General features: G+C 44.2%; 1 protein-coding gene across 1 annotated transcript; it reads left to right on the top strand.

Annotated features, from left to right (window-relative positions):
- The first annotated feature begins 313 nt into the window (after window positions 1–313).
- Window positions 314–15667, top strand: LOC145355645 (acrosin-like). Its single transcript, XM_080207890.1, has 5 exons — window positions 314–398; window positions 6395–6608; window positions 9124–9389; window positions 15082–15224; window positions 15380–15667. The coding sequence occupies exons 1-5, from the start codon at window positions 314–316 to the stop codon at window positions 15665–15667; spliced, it is 996 nt and encodes a 331-aa protein (XP_080064016.1).

Below are 15667 nucleotides of genomic sequence, written 5' to 3'. Positions count from 1 at the left end.
ATTGGAATTTTAACACCATCAAAGCAAAAGTGAAGTTCTGTCCATTAAGCCAACATGGAGTTGAAACCATCCCATCACTTGTGACCCAGTGTCATCATTTTTGTGCATAATCTAATTGGTCAGTGTGGGGCTGTGACATCACTGTGATGTCAGCCAATGACATCATTTGCTGTAACAATGATGGCTGTGAGGTCAATTTGTGTAACAATGAGCCATGGCAGGAAGCCATTCCCCCAGGTTAACAATCCATGTCTGAGTCACAACGATAAGCCCAGCTGGGTGGGCCTTTCCGTTTCAGTAAAAAATCGAAAGCATGCAATTATTGAAACCTGTTTTCTTTCACCTGGTCTTTCTGGTTTCATATTGTGCTGCTACTGCATCTAACCAAGTGGACTCTGGTAAGTGAGCGAAGGGAGGAGTGAAATACTTGGGGATGAGGAGGAAGAGGGAACTGGAATTAGCTACCTGTCAATTTGCAATGTTCCTTACCTTTTTGATTTCTTTGCTGGCCAAGGTTAAGGGGCGTCTAAGGGAATGGGACAAATTGCCTCTCAGGTACTGGTGCCAGCATCAAACACTGGAAGTGGTAATCATTTTAGACCGAGATTGGCACATTTGCCATTTATTTCTTCCACAGGTGGAGGTGCACTGGCTCCGATCAATGGCTCTCGTGCCAGATGTTGACAGGTTTTAATCAGAGTTTATCATCTAGGTTTCACTATTGCCAGAGCTCCCATGGTATCTCTCTGGGGTTGAGAAGATTGAGAATAAATGATTATAGGCTGGGATTGGGAAATTATTTATGGTTTAAGAATTAACATTAACCGAAAGGTTTTGATAAACTATTGTTGGAGCTTAGCGGTGTGTTGCACTGAAGAGGGATCTCTACTCATTCTGAGCTCTGTAGTAAATGAGGTTTTCATGTTCAGAATTGGAACTTGTTGGCCGCCTGGGTTTATGTTTCACTGCCCCTGCATGGGAAACACACTCAAATTCTCCACTGACCAAATAGTCTCTGAAAATTCCCATGTTGACAACTCAATTGGGTTGAGTTAGCATGAAAATAGTAAGTTCGCAGAACTAAAAACTATGGGTGGCAGGCCAACAGTTATGGTGGCTACATGACCACATCAAAAGCAGGAATCCTAAGGAGAATAACACACCTCATTACTCCCTAAAGCCTGTCCAACATCTACAAGGCAAAAGTCAGGAGTGTAATGGAATACTCTCCACTTGCCTGGATGAGGACAGCTTCAACAATACTCAAAAAGCTCAACACCATCCAGGACAAAGCAGCTTGGATTGCCACCCTTCCACAAACATTCCACCATACAAACAATGGCAGCCATGTGTATCATCTACAAGATGCATTGCAGGAGCTCACTCAGTTCCTTAGGCAGCACCTTACAAACCCATGACCATTACCATCCAGAAAGACAAGAGCAGCGGATTTCTGGGAGCAACACCATCCGGAGGTTGTCCGCTCACTATCCTGACTTGGAAATATATTGCCATTCCTTCACTGCCACTGGGTCAAAATCTTTCAACTCCTCTATGTATGCTTTGGGAACTGCAACAGTCTAAGAAGGAAGATCACCACCACCTTTTTGAGGGCATTTAGAGATGGGCAGTAAATGCTGGTCTAGCCAGTAACACCACATCCCATAAATGCATTCTTAAAACATTCCTATGAACATTGAGAGCAAAGTGCAGGACCGCAAGGCATTGGGAAATGAATTCAGGCAGATCGCGACTACAACTTTATTAACTGCGACACCAAAGATTGAGAATAGACAGTCTTCATCCAGTCTGCAGTCAGAGAGAAGGATGGAGTTGATAGTTAGGGATCTGAATTTGGAACAGGCACTGGCAATAATTGTTTTAATCTTCATAATATTTAGTTGGATGATATTTCAGTTGGTCCACTTCAGGGTGCCAGGTAAGCAGTCTGTCTATTGAGAAAGAATGAAATTGATAGAGGTGGGTGGTGAGGTAGAGCTATGATTGGTCAGTGGTATATGAAAACTATTGCCACGCCTTCACTTGATGCTGTAAGTGAAAATAGGAGTTGAGAGTCACCATAGGTAATGATGCAGGAGCAGGATGAGTAGCCTTTGCAAGTGCTGCTCTGGCTATGATTAGATAGATGAGCATTGATTCAGGTGAGAGCAGTCCCACCCAGCTAGATGGCGTTGTGGAGAAGCAGTGGAGGAGATTATTGTGTCAACTATGTCAAAGGCTATAGATGGGTCAGGAAAGCCAAAGGGGTTTAGTTCACCTTTGTCACTCCTAAATCTGTTACATTCATAAGAGCTAAATCAGTATATTGGCAAGGAAAGGAATCTGATTGGAGGGATTCAAACAGAGTGTTCTGGGAAAGATAAGAACAGATTTGGGAGTGACAACACCTTCAGAGATTTTGGAGAGGAAAGGAAGGCTGGAGATATGACAGTAATTTACAAGGACAGTGTGGACAAGGTTTGGTTCTTTGAAGATGATGGCCAATTAAAGGAGAGACAACTAAGAGAGAGAACTGTTAATGATATTAGCTAATGTGAGGGCTGGGACTACAAATTGGGTAATCAGCTGTTTAATGGGAAGAGGATTAAAGAAGCAGGAGGTGATAGAGAAGATGAGCTCAGTGAGGGCAAGAGGAGAGAGAGGGAAGAAACCAGAGAAAGATGTAAGATTCAGAGTAAACTTTCTCTACACTATCCCATCAAACACTTCCAGAGTAAGTACAGCACATGCTAGATACCAAATAAAGCTTCTTCCACATGGTCCCATCAAACACTCCCAGAGTAGGCATACCACATGTTAAATTACCACTACAGCTCTTGCAAAATAAAACAACTAAACTGAGACCTCGCTTTCTCAGAGTCTGTTCTGCTATCAGTCTGTATGGGCTGTCAGAATTAACGGAGCTATGCCTGTTCCCTTGTACTCATCCATTCCCCCACTAGAGTGTAGACTTAAACCTTCTCATTGGGTCAGACATGAAGCCAAGTTTCAGCGTTAAATTCTAATCTCTAAACTCCAAATGGATCACTTATAGTCTAACTCTGAAAGATATAATTTTCAATTTAGAGTAGCAGGGTCATTTCATATCTTAGGGGGTTGGGTGGTTGTCTCTGTCCATTTGCAACTGGCCCCACTCCCAGGTCCGAGTCTTGTGCTCAGGATTACAAGCCTTGTTTTCTGGTGGAACTAGCAAATTTTCTGTAGTTATGGAGAGAGAGTGAGAGTCATGAGGACAATGGCGCTTGCTAGTGGAGGTTCCTTTAGAAAGAGGATTTGTATTTCTGTTAAGCATTCATGAGAAGGGTAATGAGAAAAGACCTCACATATTCTCTTCCCTAATCATATTGCTAATTGAAATTGAAAACTGGGAGGTTCCTATGAACATTCAGAGCAAAGCGCAGGACTGTGAGGCATTGGGAAATGCCTTCAGGCAGATCTCAACTACAATTTTCCAATCAAAAATTCTGATTCTCTACTAGGAGCAGATGCTGGTTAAGAGAGCAACTACTTTGACATAAGGATGTGTAAAAGTTTAACTCATTCTTAGAGTCTGCTGCATATGGATAAATAATTCAGTTATTATTTGTTTTGATCTTCATCCTTGTTGTTAGAATTATGGTCCTAGAGGGATATCTTTGACATGACAGTTTAAGGGTATCAGAAAATGAAAAGGTCATGCAGCACAAAGGAGCACATTTGATTCATTGTGTCATTGAAAGAGCTATTTATCTGGTCCCACTCCCCTTCTCTTTGTCAAAAGCCTTTCAAGTTTCCCCTTGCCAAATATATATTGTATAATATATTATATATAGTAGATATATAATTATATGTTATATATTTTATATATATATTGTATATTACATATATATCCTTTTTGAAAGTTACTACTGCTGGTAGCATTTCAGTAAGTCTCCTCTGCACCTTCTCTAAGGACTTGACGGCCTTCCTGAAGTATGATGCTCAGAACTGGATGCAATATTCAAGCTGGGTATCAAGGTTTCCATTATTTCCTTGTTGTTGAACTCTATTGCCAGAATTCTACTGCCCCAACTGCCATGGAAATCAGATCTGGCAAGGGGCAGACAATGGAAAAGGCCGTTGACCTCGGGCAGGATTTTATGGTTTCGGGATGAGGGAGGCTGTAAAATCTCACCATATGACTCTATTAATCAAGCCAAGGACTCCAGGTTATCCCTTTAACATCTTTTCCAACTTTTCCTGTCACTTACAATAATTTGCCTATGTGAATTCTAAGGCTACTGCAATTCTTTAGCATTTTTAGTTCATATTGCCTCTCCTCATTCTTCTTTCCAAATGTCACTTCAGACATCTTGGCACTAAGTTTCTATTTCAGTCCATATCGTCCTGAAATCATCTCATCCTCCTCAATATTTCTTCCATTTCCAAGCTTTTTACTTCTGGCAAACTTTGAAATTATGTCCAGTGTTCCCAAGTGCAGGTCATTTACACACATAGCAAAAAAGGGATTATATTTGCTCCTCCAGGGGAACACCATTATATACTCCAAACTCTCTGTTCTCTTAGGCAATTTTCTAACCATTTTGAACCTGTCTCTTCAGTTCCATGGGCATGAGATATGAGCTTCAATTGGAATTAGGATAGCAACAGGAAGAGCTTTGATGGGGGTGTTAGATTATTAGAGAGGAGAGTTTTGATGTAAATGAGTATTAGAGGATGTGCTAAAAGTTGGAGTTAGGGTTCGAGAAGGCAGGGTTTTGACTCGAGTTATGGTACACGTAGCATGGGTTTCACTGGGACAGTTAGTAATGTAGTATACTGAGATATTTAATAAAGAGGAGCTACTGAGCAGATTCCATTAGATAAGGTGTCAAGTTTTGTTTCTACCTTGAAGGGCAAACCAGGAAAAGCTACAAGACTGATTTCAGTTTGGGTGGGGAGATGATGCCTGACCTTCTGTGCACAAAGGATTCCTGCTGCAAAACAAAAGCCAAAGAATGAGGCAGTCTGACCCATCGATGAACTGATTGGCTGAAGGAAGAGGCCAATGACTGAGGCAATCTGACCCATTGATGAACTGATTGGGGGAAGAAAGAGGCCAATGACTGAGGCAATCTGACCCATTGATGAACTGATTGGGGGAAGAAAGAGGCCAATGACTGAGGCAGTGTGACCCATTTGCTGCATTGATTGGCTTGGTAATGTAAATTGAGATCCCTGGCTATGAAGACAGGTGACAATCCTTTGTCAGGAACACAATGGATGAGTGGTCAACGCATTGACTCCTCATCAGCGACACTGTTATAGTGTTGTGGATGTGTCTGAGGATCAGGTGAGGCCTGGAATGCATTGGCTTTGATGCCAATGGCCATTACCTGAGCATACATGCAAAGGAAAGAACTCGCATATAGCACATTTCACCACATCCCTAGTGACATCCTAAAGCACTTTGTATCAATGAAATACATTTAATGTGTGGCCATTGTTGAAATGGAGGAATTGCAGCAGCCTATTTGTACATAGCACAATCCCACAAACAACAATATGATAAAAATTTGCTTTTTTCAGTGACATCAGTTGAGGGATAAATTTTGGCCTGGACACTAGGGAGAACTCCCCTGCATTTCTTGGAATAGTTCACTTGAAAGGGGCATTAATTTCAATGTGCCATCTAAACTGTAGCACCTCCAACAGTGCAACACCTCTAACAGTGCAGCATCCTCTCAGTGTTGCACTGCAGATGTCAGTATAGATATTGTGCTTGCAAAGGGCTTAAACCAATAACCTTCTAACTCAGTGTCTAGAGCACTATGAGTCACTTTGACCAGTTGTTTAGAGTCATGGTCAGAGATGTTTACAGCATGGAAACAGGTCATTTAGCCCAACTTGTCCATGTCTCCCTTTTTTTTAAACCACTATGCTAGTCCCAATTGCCCACATTTGGCCTGTATCCCTCTATGCCAATCTTATCCATGTAAATGTCTTTTTAAAAGACAAAATTATACCCACCTCTACTACTAACTCTGGCAGCTCATTCTAGACACTCACCACCCTCTGTGTGGCATAAATTGTTCCTCTGAGCCCTTTTGTATCTCTTCCCTCTCACCTTAAACCTCTAGTTTTAGACTCCTCCACCTTTGGGTAAAGACATTGACTACCTACCTTATCTACGCCCCCATTATTTTATAGACCTCTATAAGATCACCCCTTCAGCCTCCTACACTTCAGGGAAAAAGTGCCAGTCTCGTCAGCCTCTCCTTACAACTCAAACCATCAAGTCCTTATTTGAGGGAGGGTTCCTGCCACTTGTGGAGAAGTATAGAGAGAGTTAGTGCCAATTTCCTTCCATGGTGGCAGCAGCTGCCCCTTCTAAGCATGTCCTATCCTTTTGCAGAGTGCAGCAAACGACCGGCGGTGAACGAAGAAGAGGAAGATCTGAATTCAGAGATTCTGGGGAACCACGATGCTGACCCAGGCGCCTGGCCGTGGCTGGTCAGTGTACAGATTGCATCGAAGGATGGCACTTATGGTCACACCTGTGGAGGATCCATCATTGACAATTACTGGGTGCTGACGGCAGCCCACTGCTTCAAGGCTAAAGTAGCAAAGTGAGGACATCCCACCTAAGAATAGTTAATTATTCATTGTTAATGAACTGAGTGAATTGTGTTACCAACCAATCCAGATCAGCCTCTCAATTTGCAATGATTTTAGGACTGCTATTTGTTATCATTGCCTATCCTGCAAACAGAATTAGCACCCATACAGGTATGGTCCTATACTCGCCCCAGGATCAACACGCACAGGCTTGTTATCTGTACCGTCCCCTAGGATCCAGACCTGTAACAGCCTGTTACTTGTATCTTCCCCTAGGAAGCACGTCTGTGTAGGGCTGGTCCTATGTCCAGCCTTTACACTCTCTCATTGCTCTGCTAGGTTTGTTTATAGTTTCCTGGATGTTCTAACTCTCCCTGAAGTATGAAATATTCATAAACCTCAAGTGTTCTGCAGATATCTCACCCAAAAGACTAGTCCAGGTATAAGGCAGGGCAGTGAGGGTGAGCAACCTGTTGAAAAAGAGCTGGGGAGGATGTCACCGCCATTAGTTCCTGTCCATACCTAACGCTTGCATGCCCAGCAAACCCTTCCCATGTCTGGGCTGAACATTCCACTACATATGAGGAGCTGGGGAAGTTTTTTTGTTTCTTCCCTGGAGCCTGTACATTCTGATTGAATCCTAATAGTAACAGGCAAACTGCCCACGTATCTCTCAGACTCAGACCTGGGAATGCTACCACTGAGCCAGGTTTGTCCAAAACAAGTAGTGGTGGGAGAGAACTGATTAAATCTGACATCAGTTTGGCCTGGTACAGGGTGTCCTCACAGCTATATTGGAAACTTGTACCATCCAATTAAATCTTATCCCAATAAAGTGCAGTGGGTAAATTGCCTGAAGTGAATACAACGGGAAGAGAGCTGACCTGGGGTAGTTGTTGACACAGTAAGGAGTCTCACAACACCAGGTTAAAGTCCAACAGGTTTATTTGGTAGTAAAAGCCACTAGCTTTTGGAGTGCTCGCTGCCCTTTCGTCAGATGAGTGGGAGTTCTATTCACAAACAGGGCATATAAAGACGCAAACTTAATTTACAAAATAATATTGGAATGTGAGTCTTTACAGGTAATCAAGTCTTAAAGATACAGACAATGTGAGTGGATCTGGACTGGGCTTCCCAGAGCAACATTCCTATCACACTCAAGCACCCACAATGTGACAGTTGTTGACACCAGCCTGTGGGGGAAATTGAATCAAGTATGTTCAGTGCAGACACATCGAGTGCCCTATTCGCTTTTTGGGTCAACTTTTGCATCATACCGTGCTTCTCAATAGCCTGGCAATTCTTCCCCTTGGCTAGTTGGAGCTAGTTATGTTTCTGCTAGATTGTATGATAATGCTAATGCCACTCAAGGAAGGAGGTCTCCCACAACCAACCCCTACCAACAGGCCTGAAAGTGGTCAACATGCATATTATTGCGCCACTTGACAATGTCTGTGCACCTGAATATAAAGGTTATATTCTGCTACACTGAAGGGACAATAGCTGTAACAATCAGTTTGAAGGTTCCAGGCCAGGACTCACCATTGCCGTAGGAACAGTCTGCCTAAAGCTTTGTAGTTCAAATTACAGGACCTCTTCCTCATCTGAACTTGCCCCTTATAATAAAAAGACTTGCATTGATACAACATTGTTTGTGATCTCAGGGTGTCCTAAAGTGCTACACAACAAATTAAGTACTCTTGAAATGTAACTGCTGTAATATAAAACCTCAGCAGCCAATTTGCACACAGTAAGTGTGATTTATCTATGATTTGACTCAGGATTACACTTTGTCAAAGGTACCAGGTGAAACTCAGGGGCTATTGTGCTGATGACAACAAACTACAAGGTGAAAGAGCCCTTTTTTTTTCAAAAGAACCTGGATCAATTTGGTTTTAGGATTCTTCCCACTCAGTGCCAGATATTGGGTTAAACGGGCTAAAGGGATCACTGGTGCAGGTGAATGGATGGCTGTTTACCTTGGAACAGAGAACATGTGTGTATGCTGAAATGATGCCCTGTCCTATTTGAACTTTGTAAACCTGCAGATTTGAAAAAGTGCTGATGCCTCACTAGTGGATAAACCCTGAATCAGAGCACTTGAGACCATAGTGAATAAGAAAGGCTTGGTTGCTGCTGTTTTAAGAGGTGCTTCAGCAATTTTAGTGGACTTGTTATGGTCTATCTTACCAAATGGACAAGAAACATGGAAGATTTGGTAGACTTTGGTCTTGCCAATCAATGATACAGGTTCCTTCATTCCCCCTTTCTATAAGCAACCCTCCCCTGAGATCACTGAGAAAAGGAATAGGAAGCCTGATTGATTCTCCATCTCTCCCACAAGCTCAGGGATATTGAGACTCCAATGGTATAAACCTAGCAGGATTAGAAACTGAAGGTTCGTGTCAGAGTTCAGACGTTTCAGTACCATTGATTTACTAAATGAGAGAGGTAATCTTTAGTCTGTCAAAACAGCTGCCCCAAGTGTTCCTCTAATTTATATAAATGTCCTTTTTCCACCCTAAGCAATGTGGAGAAGATTATGCTGGTGTTTGGATTAGAACAGATCTCGAGGTTTAGTAAGGACACCTACGCCAGGCCAGTCGCAGAGGTCATCAAGCATGAAAATTACAATCCGGACACAGAGTCTAACGACATTGCCCTCATCAAAGTCACTGATCCTATCGTGTTCACCGACTATGTGCAGCCAGTGTGCCTTCAATACCAGAAACTCGATATTGCTGAACTCAAGCCCTGTGTCACAGCCGGATGGGGCATGGTGGAGGGGAAAGGTAACAAATGTGCCAGTTTGTGTAGTACTCACCTCCTTGCTAACTGCAGAAGGAGACGGTCATGTTTGCTCTTGTCTCAGGGCCCCAGGAGGTGGGTATATGTAGGGCAACGTGTGGGTCATGATAATTAACAGTAACTTCTAGCAACCCAGGAATCATGGAATTCTGAGTATAGCATGGCAAATTTGGAAAATAAGTTAAAGTTTATTTACAAGTAAAGCTTACATTAACACTGCAATTGAGTTACTGTGAAATTCCCCTGGTCGCCACACTCCAGCCTCTGTTCAGGTGAATGCATCTAACCAGCATTTTCAGACTGGGAGGAAACCAGAGCACCCAGAGGAAACCCACACAGACACTGGAAAAACATGAAAACTCCACACAGACAGTGACCCAAGCTCGGAATCAAACCTGGATCCCTGACGCTGTGAGGCAGTAGTGCTAACCACTATGTCACCATGTATAGTTCAACCAAATGTCATTCTGTTAAGTTTAACTTACTTTTGATATTAAAAAAAAACTCCTACTTGCAAGGGCAACTCCACCAAATGGTTGGCATATGGTTAATTTTATTTTTAGTTGTGGCCTCAGGCTCTGATTGTATAATATCCATTGTGAGAGTTGAGTCAATTCCAGTCACAGTACAACTTGTGTTCAAGGATGTACTGTGTACTGGGTGTACTGCCTTTGACAAGGTACCTCAAGGTAGGTTATTGCATAAGGTTAAATTTCATGGGATCCAGGGTGAGGTATCTAAATGGATACAAAATAGGGTTGTTTTTCAAACTGAAGGCCTATGAACAGTGGTGTACCTCAGGTATCAGTGCTGTTATTTGTCATTTATGTTAATGATTTGGAGGAGAATATAGGAGGCATGGTTAGTAGCTTTGCAGATGACACCAAGATTGGTGGCATAGTGGACAGTGAAGAACGTTATCCCCAATTGCAATGGGATCTTGATCAATTGGGCCAGTGGGCTGACGAATGGCAGATGGGGTTTAATTTAGACAAATGCGAGGTGATGCATTTTGATAGATTGAACCAGGGCAGGACTTACTCAGTTAATGGTGGGGTGTTGGGGAAAGTTACAAAACAAATAGATCTAGGGGTACAGGTTCATAGCACCTTGAAAATGGAGTCACAGGTGGACAGAGTGGTGAAGAAGGCATTCAGCATGCTTGGTTTCATTGGTCAGAACATTGAATACAGGAGTTGGGACATCTTGTTGAAGTTGTACAAGACATTGGTAAGACCAGACTTGGAATACTGTGTGCAGTTCTGGTCACCCAATTAAGGAAGGATATTATTTAACTAGAAAGAGTGCAGAAAAGATTTACTTGAATACCACCAGGACATGAGGGTGCGAGGGTAGGTGACATTACGAGGCCTAAAGTTAAGGAGATGGTACAGGTAAGGGAAGAGGCGAGGATGTCCCAATAATAAAGGGAGTAGGGGGCGTGAGTATGGTTGGTGGCGTTCTGGCAAATAGGGCCCAGGTGAAGGCTGGGATGAAGGCACTTTATCTGAATGCACGAAGCATTCGGAATAAAGTGGATGAGCTGGTGGCGCAGATCAGCACAAATGGATATGATCTGGTGGCCATTACAGAGACGTGGCTGCAAGGTGACAGGGACTGGGAGCTGAATGTCCAGGGGTATCAAGTGTTTAGGAAGGATAGGCGGGAGGAAAAAGGGGGGGGCGTAGCTCTGCTGATTAAGGATAGCATCAGGGTGGTAGCAAGGGATGATACTGGAGCCAAAGAGCAGAAAGTGGAATCGTTGTGGGTGGAGATTAGGAACAGCAAAGGGACGAAGACGCTGGTGGGTGTCGTCTATAGGCCCCCGAATAATGATCTGGAGGTGGGGCGGGCTGTTAACGCGCAAATAAGTGCGGCGTGCAGGAATGGGACGGCCGTAATTATGGGGGACTTCAATCTGCATATTGATTGGTCGACCCATGTTGGACGCGGTGGGCTCGAGGAGGAGTTCTTGGAATGCTGCCGGGATAGTTTCCTTGAACAGTGTGTGTTGGAGCCGACGAGGGAGCGAGCTATCTTGGATCTGGTATTATGTAATGAGGCGGGTAGAATTAGGGACCTTGCGGTGAAGGATCCTCTTGGGGAGAGTGATCATTGTATGGTGGAGTTTCTGGTGCAGATGGAGGAGGAGAAAGTGGGTTCCCGGACACGCGTCCTTTGTTTGAACAGAGGGGAGTACGGTAGGATGAGAGAAGAATTGGCGAATGTTGACTGGGGGAGCGCGTTGGAAGGTAGGTCTGCTGAGGAGCAGTGGAGGATCTTTAAGGAGATCTTTCTTGGTGCTCAGCAGAAATTTATTCCGATGGTCAAAAAGGACTGTAGGAGGAGAGGTAATAAGCCGTGGATAATGAAGGAGGTGAAGGAAAGTGTTAAATTAAAAGCGGAGGCGTTTAGAGTAGCTAAGAGTAGTGGGCAAGAAGAGGATTGGGAGAGGTTTAAATGTCAACAACGATTGACAAAGAAGTTGATAAAGAAGGGTAGGAGAAACTATGAAGCTGGGCTAGCGCTTAATATAAAAAAGGATAGCAAGAGTTTTTATAAATATATAAAAAGGAAGAGGCTGGCTAGGGTGAACATTGGACCCTTAGAGGATGAGAAGGGGGACTTAGTGGTAGGGGATGGGGAAATGGCTGAGGTCTTGAATAACTTTTTTGTTTTGGTCTTCACGGAGGAAGACGTGAATAATTTGCCGGGTGTTAGCGATGGAAAGGTGGTAGGACTGGAGGGTCTCAATGACATTATTGTTACTAGAGAGGCGGTGCTCGACAGACTGGAGGGACTGATTGTGGACAAGTCCCCAGGACCGGATGGAATGCATCCGAGAGTTCTGAAAGAAATGGCGGAGGTGATAGTGGATGCCTTGGTGGTTATTTTCCAAACGTCACTGGATTCCGGGGAAGTGCTGGAAGATTGGAAAACAGCTAGTGTTACGCCGTTGTTTAAGAAGGGTGCCAGGCAAAAGGCAGGGAATTATAGGCCGGTTAGTTTAACGTCTGTTGTAGGTAAAATGTTAGAATCCATCATCAAGAAGGAAATAGCGAGACATCTTGAAGGGAATTGCTTGATAGAGCAGACGCAGCACGGTTTCCTTAAAGGGAAGTCATGTCTGACAAATTTACTGGAGTTCTATGAGGATGTGTCTAGGGCGGTGGATAGAGGAGAGCCGGTGGATGTGGTCTTTCTTGATTTTCAGAAGGCATTTGACAAGGTACCTCACAAGAGGTTATTGCAGATGGTCAGGGGACATGGAGTTGGGGGTAGGGTGTTAGCGTGGATAGAGGATTGGTTGTCAAATAGGAGGCAGAGAGTGGAGGTTAATGGGTGCTATTTGGATTGGTGGTTGGTGACTAGTGGAGTGCCCCAGGGGTCAGTGCTGGGGCCTCAGTTATTTACCATTTATATAGATGATCTGGAGGAGGGAACCGAGTGTATGGTGTCGAAATTTGCTGATGACACCAAGATTGGTGGAACGGCAAATTGCGCGGAGGGTGTGGAGAGTCTACAGAAGGATCTAGATAGTCTGGGCGAATGGGCCAGGAACTGGCAAATGGAATTTAATGTTGGCAAGTGCGAGGTGGTCCACTTTGGTAGGAATAATGGTAGGAAGGATTATTACTTACGTGGCGAAAAACTGCAGCAGGCGACGGTGCAGAGGGACCTCGGGGTCCTTGTGCATGAGTCGCAAAAACCCAGCTTGCAGGTGCAGCAGGTGGTCAGGAAGGCGAATGGGACGCTGGCCTTCATAGCGAGGGGGATTGAATATAAAAGTAGGGAGGTCTTGCTGCGGCTGTATAGGGCATTGGTGAGGCCGCAGCTGGAGTACTGTGTGCAGTTTTGGGCGCCGTACTTACGCAAGGATATTTTGGCCTTGGAGGGAGTGCAGAGGAGGTTTACTAGGCTGATGCCGGAGTTGAAGGGGTTGAGCTATGAGGAGAGGCTGAATAAACTAGGCTTGTACTCGTTAGAGTTTAGAAGAATGAGGGGAGATCTCATTGAGATGTATAAGATGATGAATGGGATGGATAAGATAGAGGTGGAGAGACTCTTCCTGCTCAGAAAGGACAGTAGGACTAGGAGGCACAGCCTCAAGATAAAGGGGGGGCAGTTTAGAACGGAGTTGAGGAAGAACTTCTTCACTCAAAGGGTGATGAATCTCTAGAATTCTCTGCCCGTTGAAGTGGTGGGGGCTACCTCGCTAAATATTTTTAAGACACGGGTTGATGGGTTTTTGATAAGAGAGGGGATTAAGGGTTATGGGGAGAGGGCGGGAATGTGGAACTGAGCCACGACAGATCAGCCATGATCTTATTGAATGGCGGGGCAGGCTCGAAGGGCTAGATGGCCTACTCCTGCTCCTATTTCTTATGTTCTTATGATGGTTTGAGTTATAAGGAGAGGCTGGATAGACTGGGACTTTTTTCTCTGGAACGTAGAAGGCTAAGGGGTGATCTTATAGTGATCTATAAAATAATGAGGGGCACAGATCAGTTAGTCAATATCTTATCCTAAAGATAAGGGAGTCTAAAACTAGAGGCCATAGGTTTAAGATGAGAGGGGAGAGATACAAAAGTGTCCAGAGGGGCAATTTTTTCCACACAGAGGTGGCGAGTGTCTGGAACAAGCTGCCAGAGGTAGTAGTAGAGGTGGGTGCAATCTTGTCTTTTAAAAAGCATTTAGATAGTTACATGGATAAGATGGGTATAGAGGGATTTGGGCCAAATGTGGGCAATTGGGATTAGCTTAGGGGTTTAAAAAAAGGTGGTATGGACAAGTTGGGCTGAAGGGCCTGTATCCATGCTGTAAACTTCTATGACTCTATGTAGTACACTCATGTTAGGAATGATCAGCTCTGAGTTGCCCCTAACAACTAACCACTCATCTCGTTGACTGTGTCTTCAGTATGATGAGGGGATAATACGTCAAACAATTCCAACTGAGTTTTAACATGGGTGAGGTATAACCTTCCCACCAGAGTAATCACTTTTTCTCCAAGTTTCTTAAGTAACTAATTTAATGGATAAGGAAGTAAATACTCTCCCATTTGCTTCTCAAATGAGTCAGAAGGCTTTGCTCACTGATGGGTAACTGTTATCCAAGGCCCAATAAAGGTGTCAGAGAGTTTCACCACGTGGCATTGTGGCACAGTGGTTAGTATTGCTGCCTCACAGTGCCAGGGACCTGGGTTCGATTCCAGGCTTGAGTCACTGACTGTGAGGAGTTTGCACATTCTCCCCATGTCCATGTGGGTTTCTCTGCATGCTCCAGTTTTCTTCAACAGTCCAAAGATGTGCGGGTTAGGTGGATTGGCCATGCTAAATTGCCCATTAATGTCATGGGAACTAGCTAGGGTAAATGCATGGGGCTATGGGGATAGAGCCTGGGTGGGATTATGATTGTGATCAATGGGCTGAATGGCCTCCTTCTGCACTATATGATTCTATAATCAGTGGAAGTAGAGTTGCCCTTATGCCAGATATTGATAACACATTGATAAGTTTGACTTTAATCTGGAAAAAACATTAATTTATTTTAAAGTGCAGGCAATGATGAGACCAAGAGGCTGTTTATCGGGAAAATACCAGAGTCTGAGAGTGAACCAAGGGACTTGCTGGGTAAGACTCCATTTTCATTTCAATTTGGCTTTCTTCAACTTAGGTAAACGAGTGGATATCTTACAAGAGCAAGAGATCAGTATCATCCCAACGGCTATCTGTAATCAGGGTGACTGGCACAATGGCTCACTGTCTGATCAAGTCCTGTGCGCTGGATTTAAATGGGCAGGACCGGACAGGTGTCAGGTAGGCACTTCTTTTAAAGAATTGAAACTTGTGAGACTGGGTGGAGTAGTGGAGCTCTGGACAGGCCTCATTCCCTTGGGACCTTGATGGAGAGCTGGGTAGGGCAGTGAGGCAGTCACTCGCCTTGCAATCACTCTCTTCCTGTTTGATTGCAGACAGATAGCGGAGGCCCATTGGTCTGTAAAGTGCTCGGAGCAGGAAAGTTCTACCAACTGGGAGTCACCAACTGGGGCTTAGGCTGTGGTGGCACAGTCCACCCAGGCATCTACACATCTGTCCGAAAGTACATTGAGTGGATCGAGTGGAAGACTTCGAAGATGGGCAGAATGCAAATAGGAGCTGAGCATTCTCGCAAAGCGTCATTGGACAAGAAAAGCAGCGCTATCCGTTCACAAGTTTCTGGCTTTCTCACGGCAATTGGCTTGGTGTCTCTCCTTATCTAA

The sequence above is a fragment of the Carcharhinus amblyrhynchos genome, chromosome 19 (genome assembly GCF_965287045.1).
Source record: "Carcharhinus amblyrhynchos chromosome 19, sCarAmb.v2.hapA, whole genome shotgun sequence".
Lineage (NCBI taxonomy): Eukaryota > Metazoa > Chordata > Chondrichthyes > Carcharhiniformes > Carcharhinidae > Carcharhinus > Carcharhinus amblyrhynchos.
Note: the sequence above shows the minus strand (reverse complement) of the source record. Positions and strands in the feature narration are given on the sequence as shown.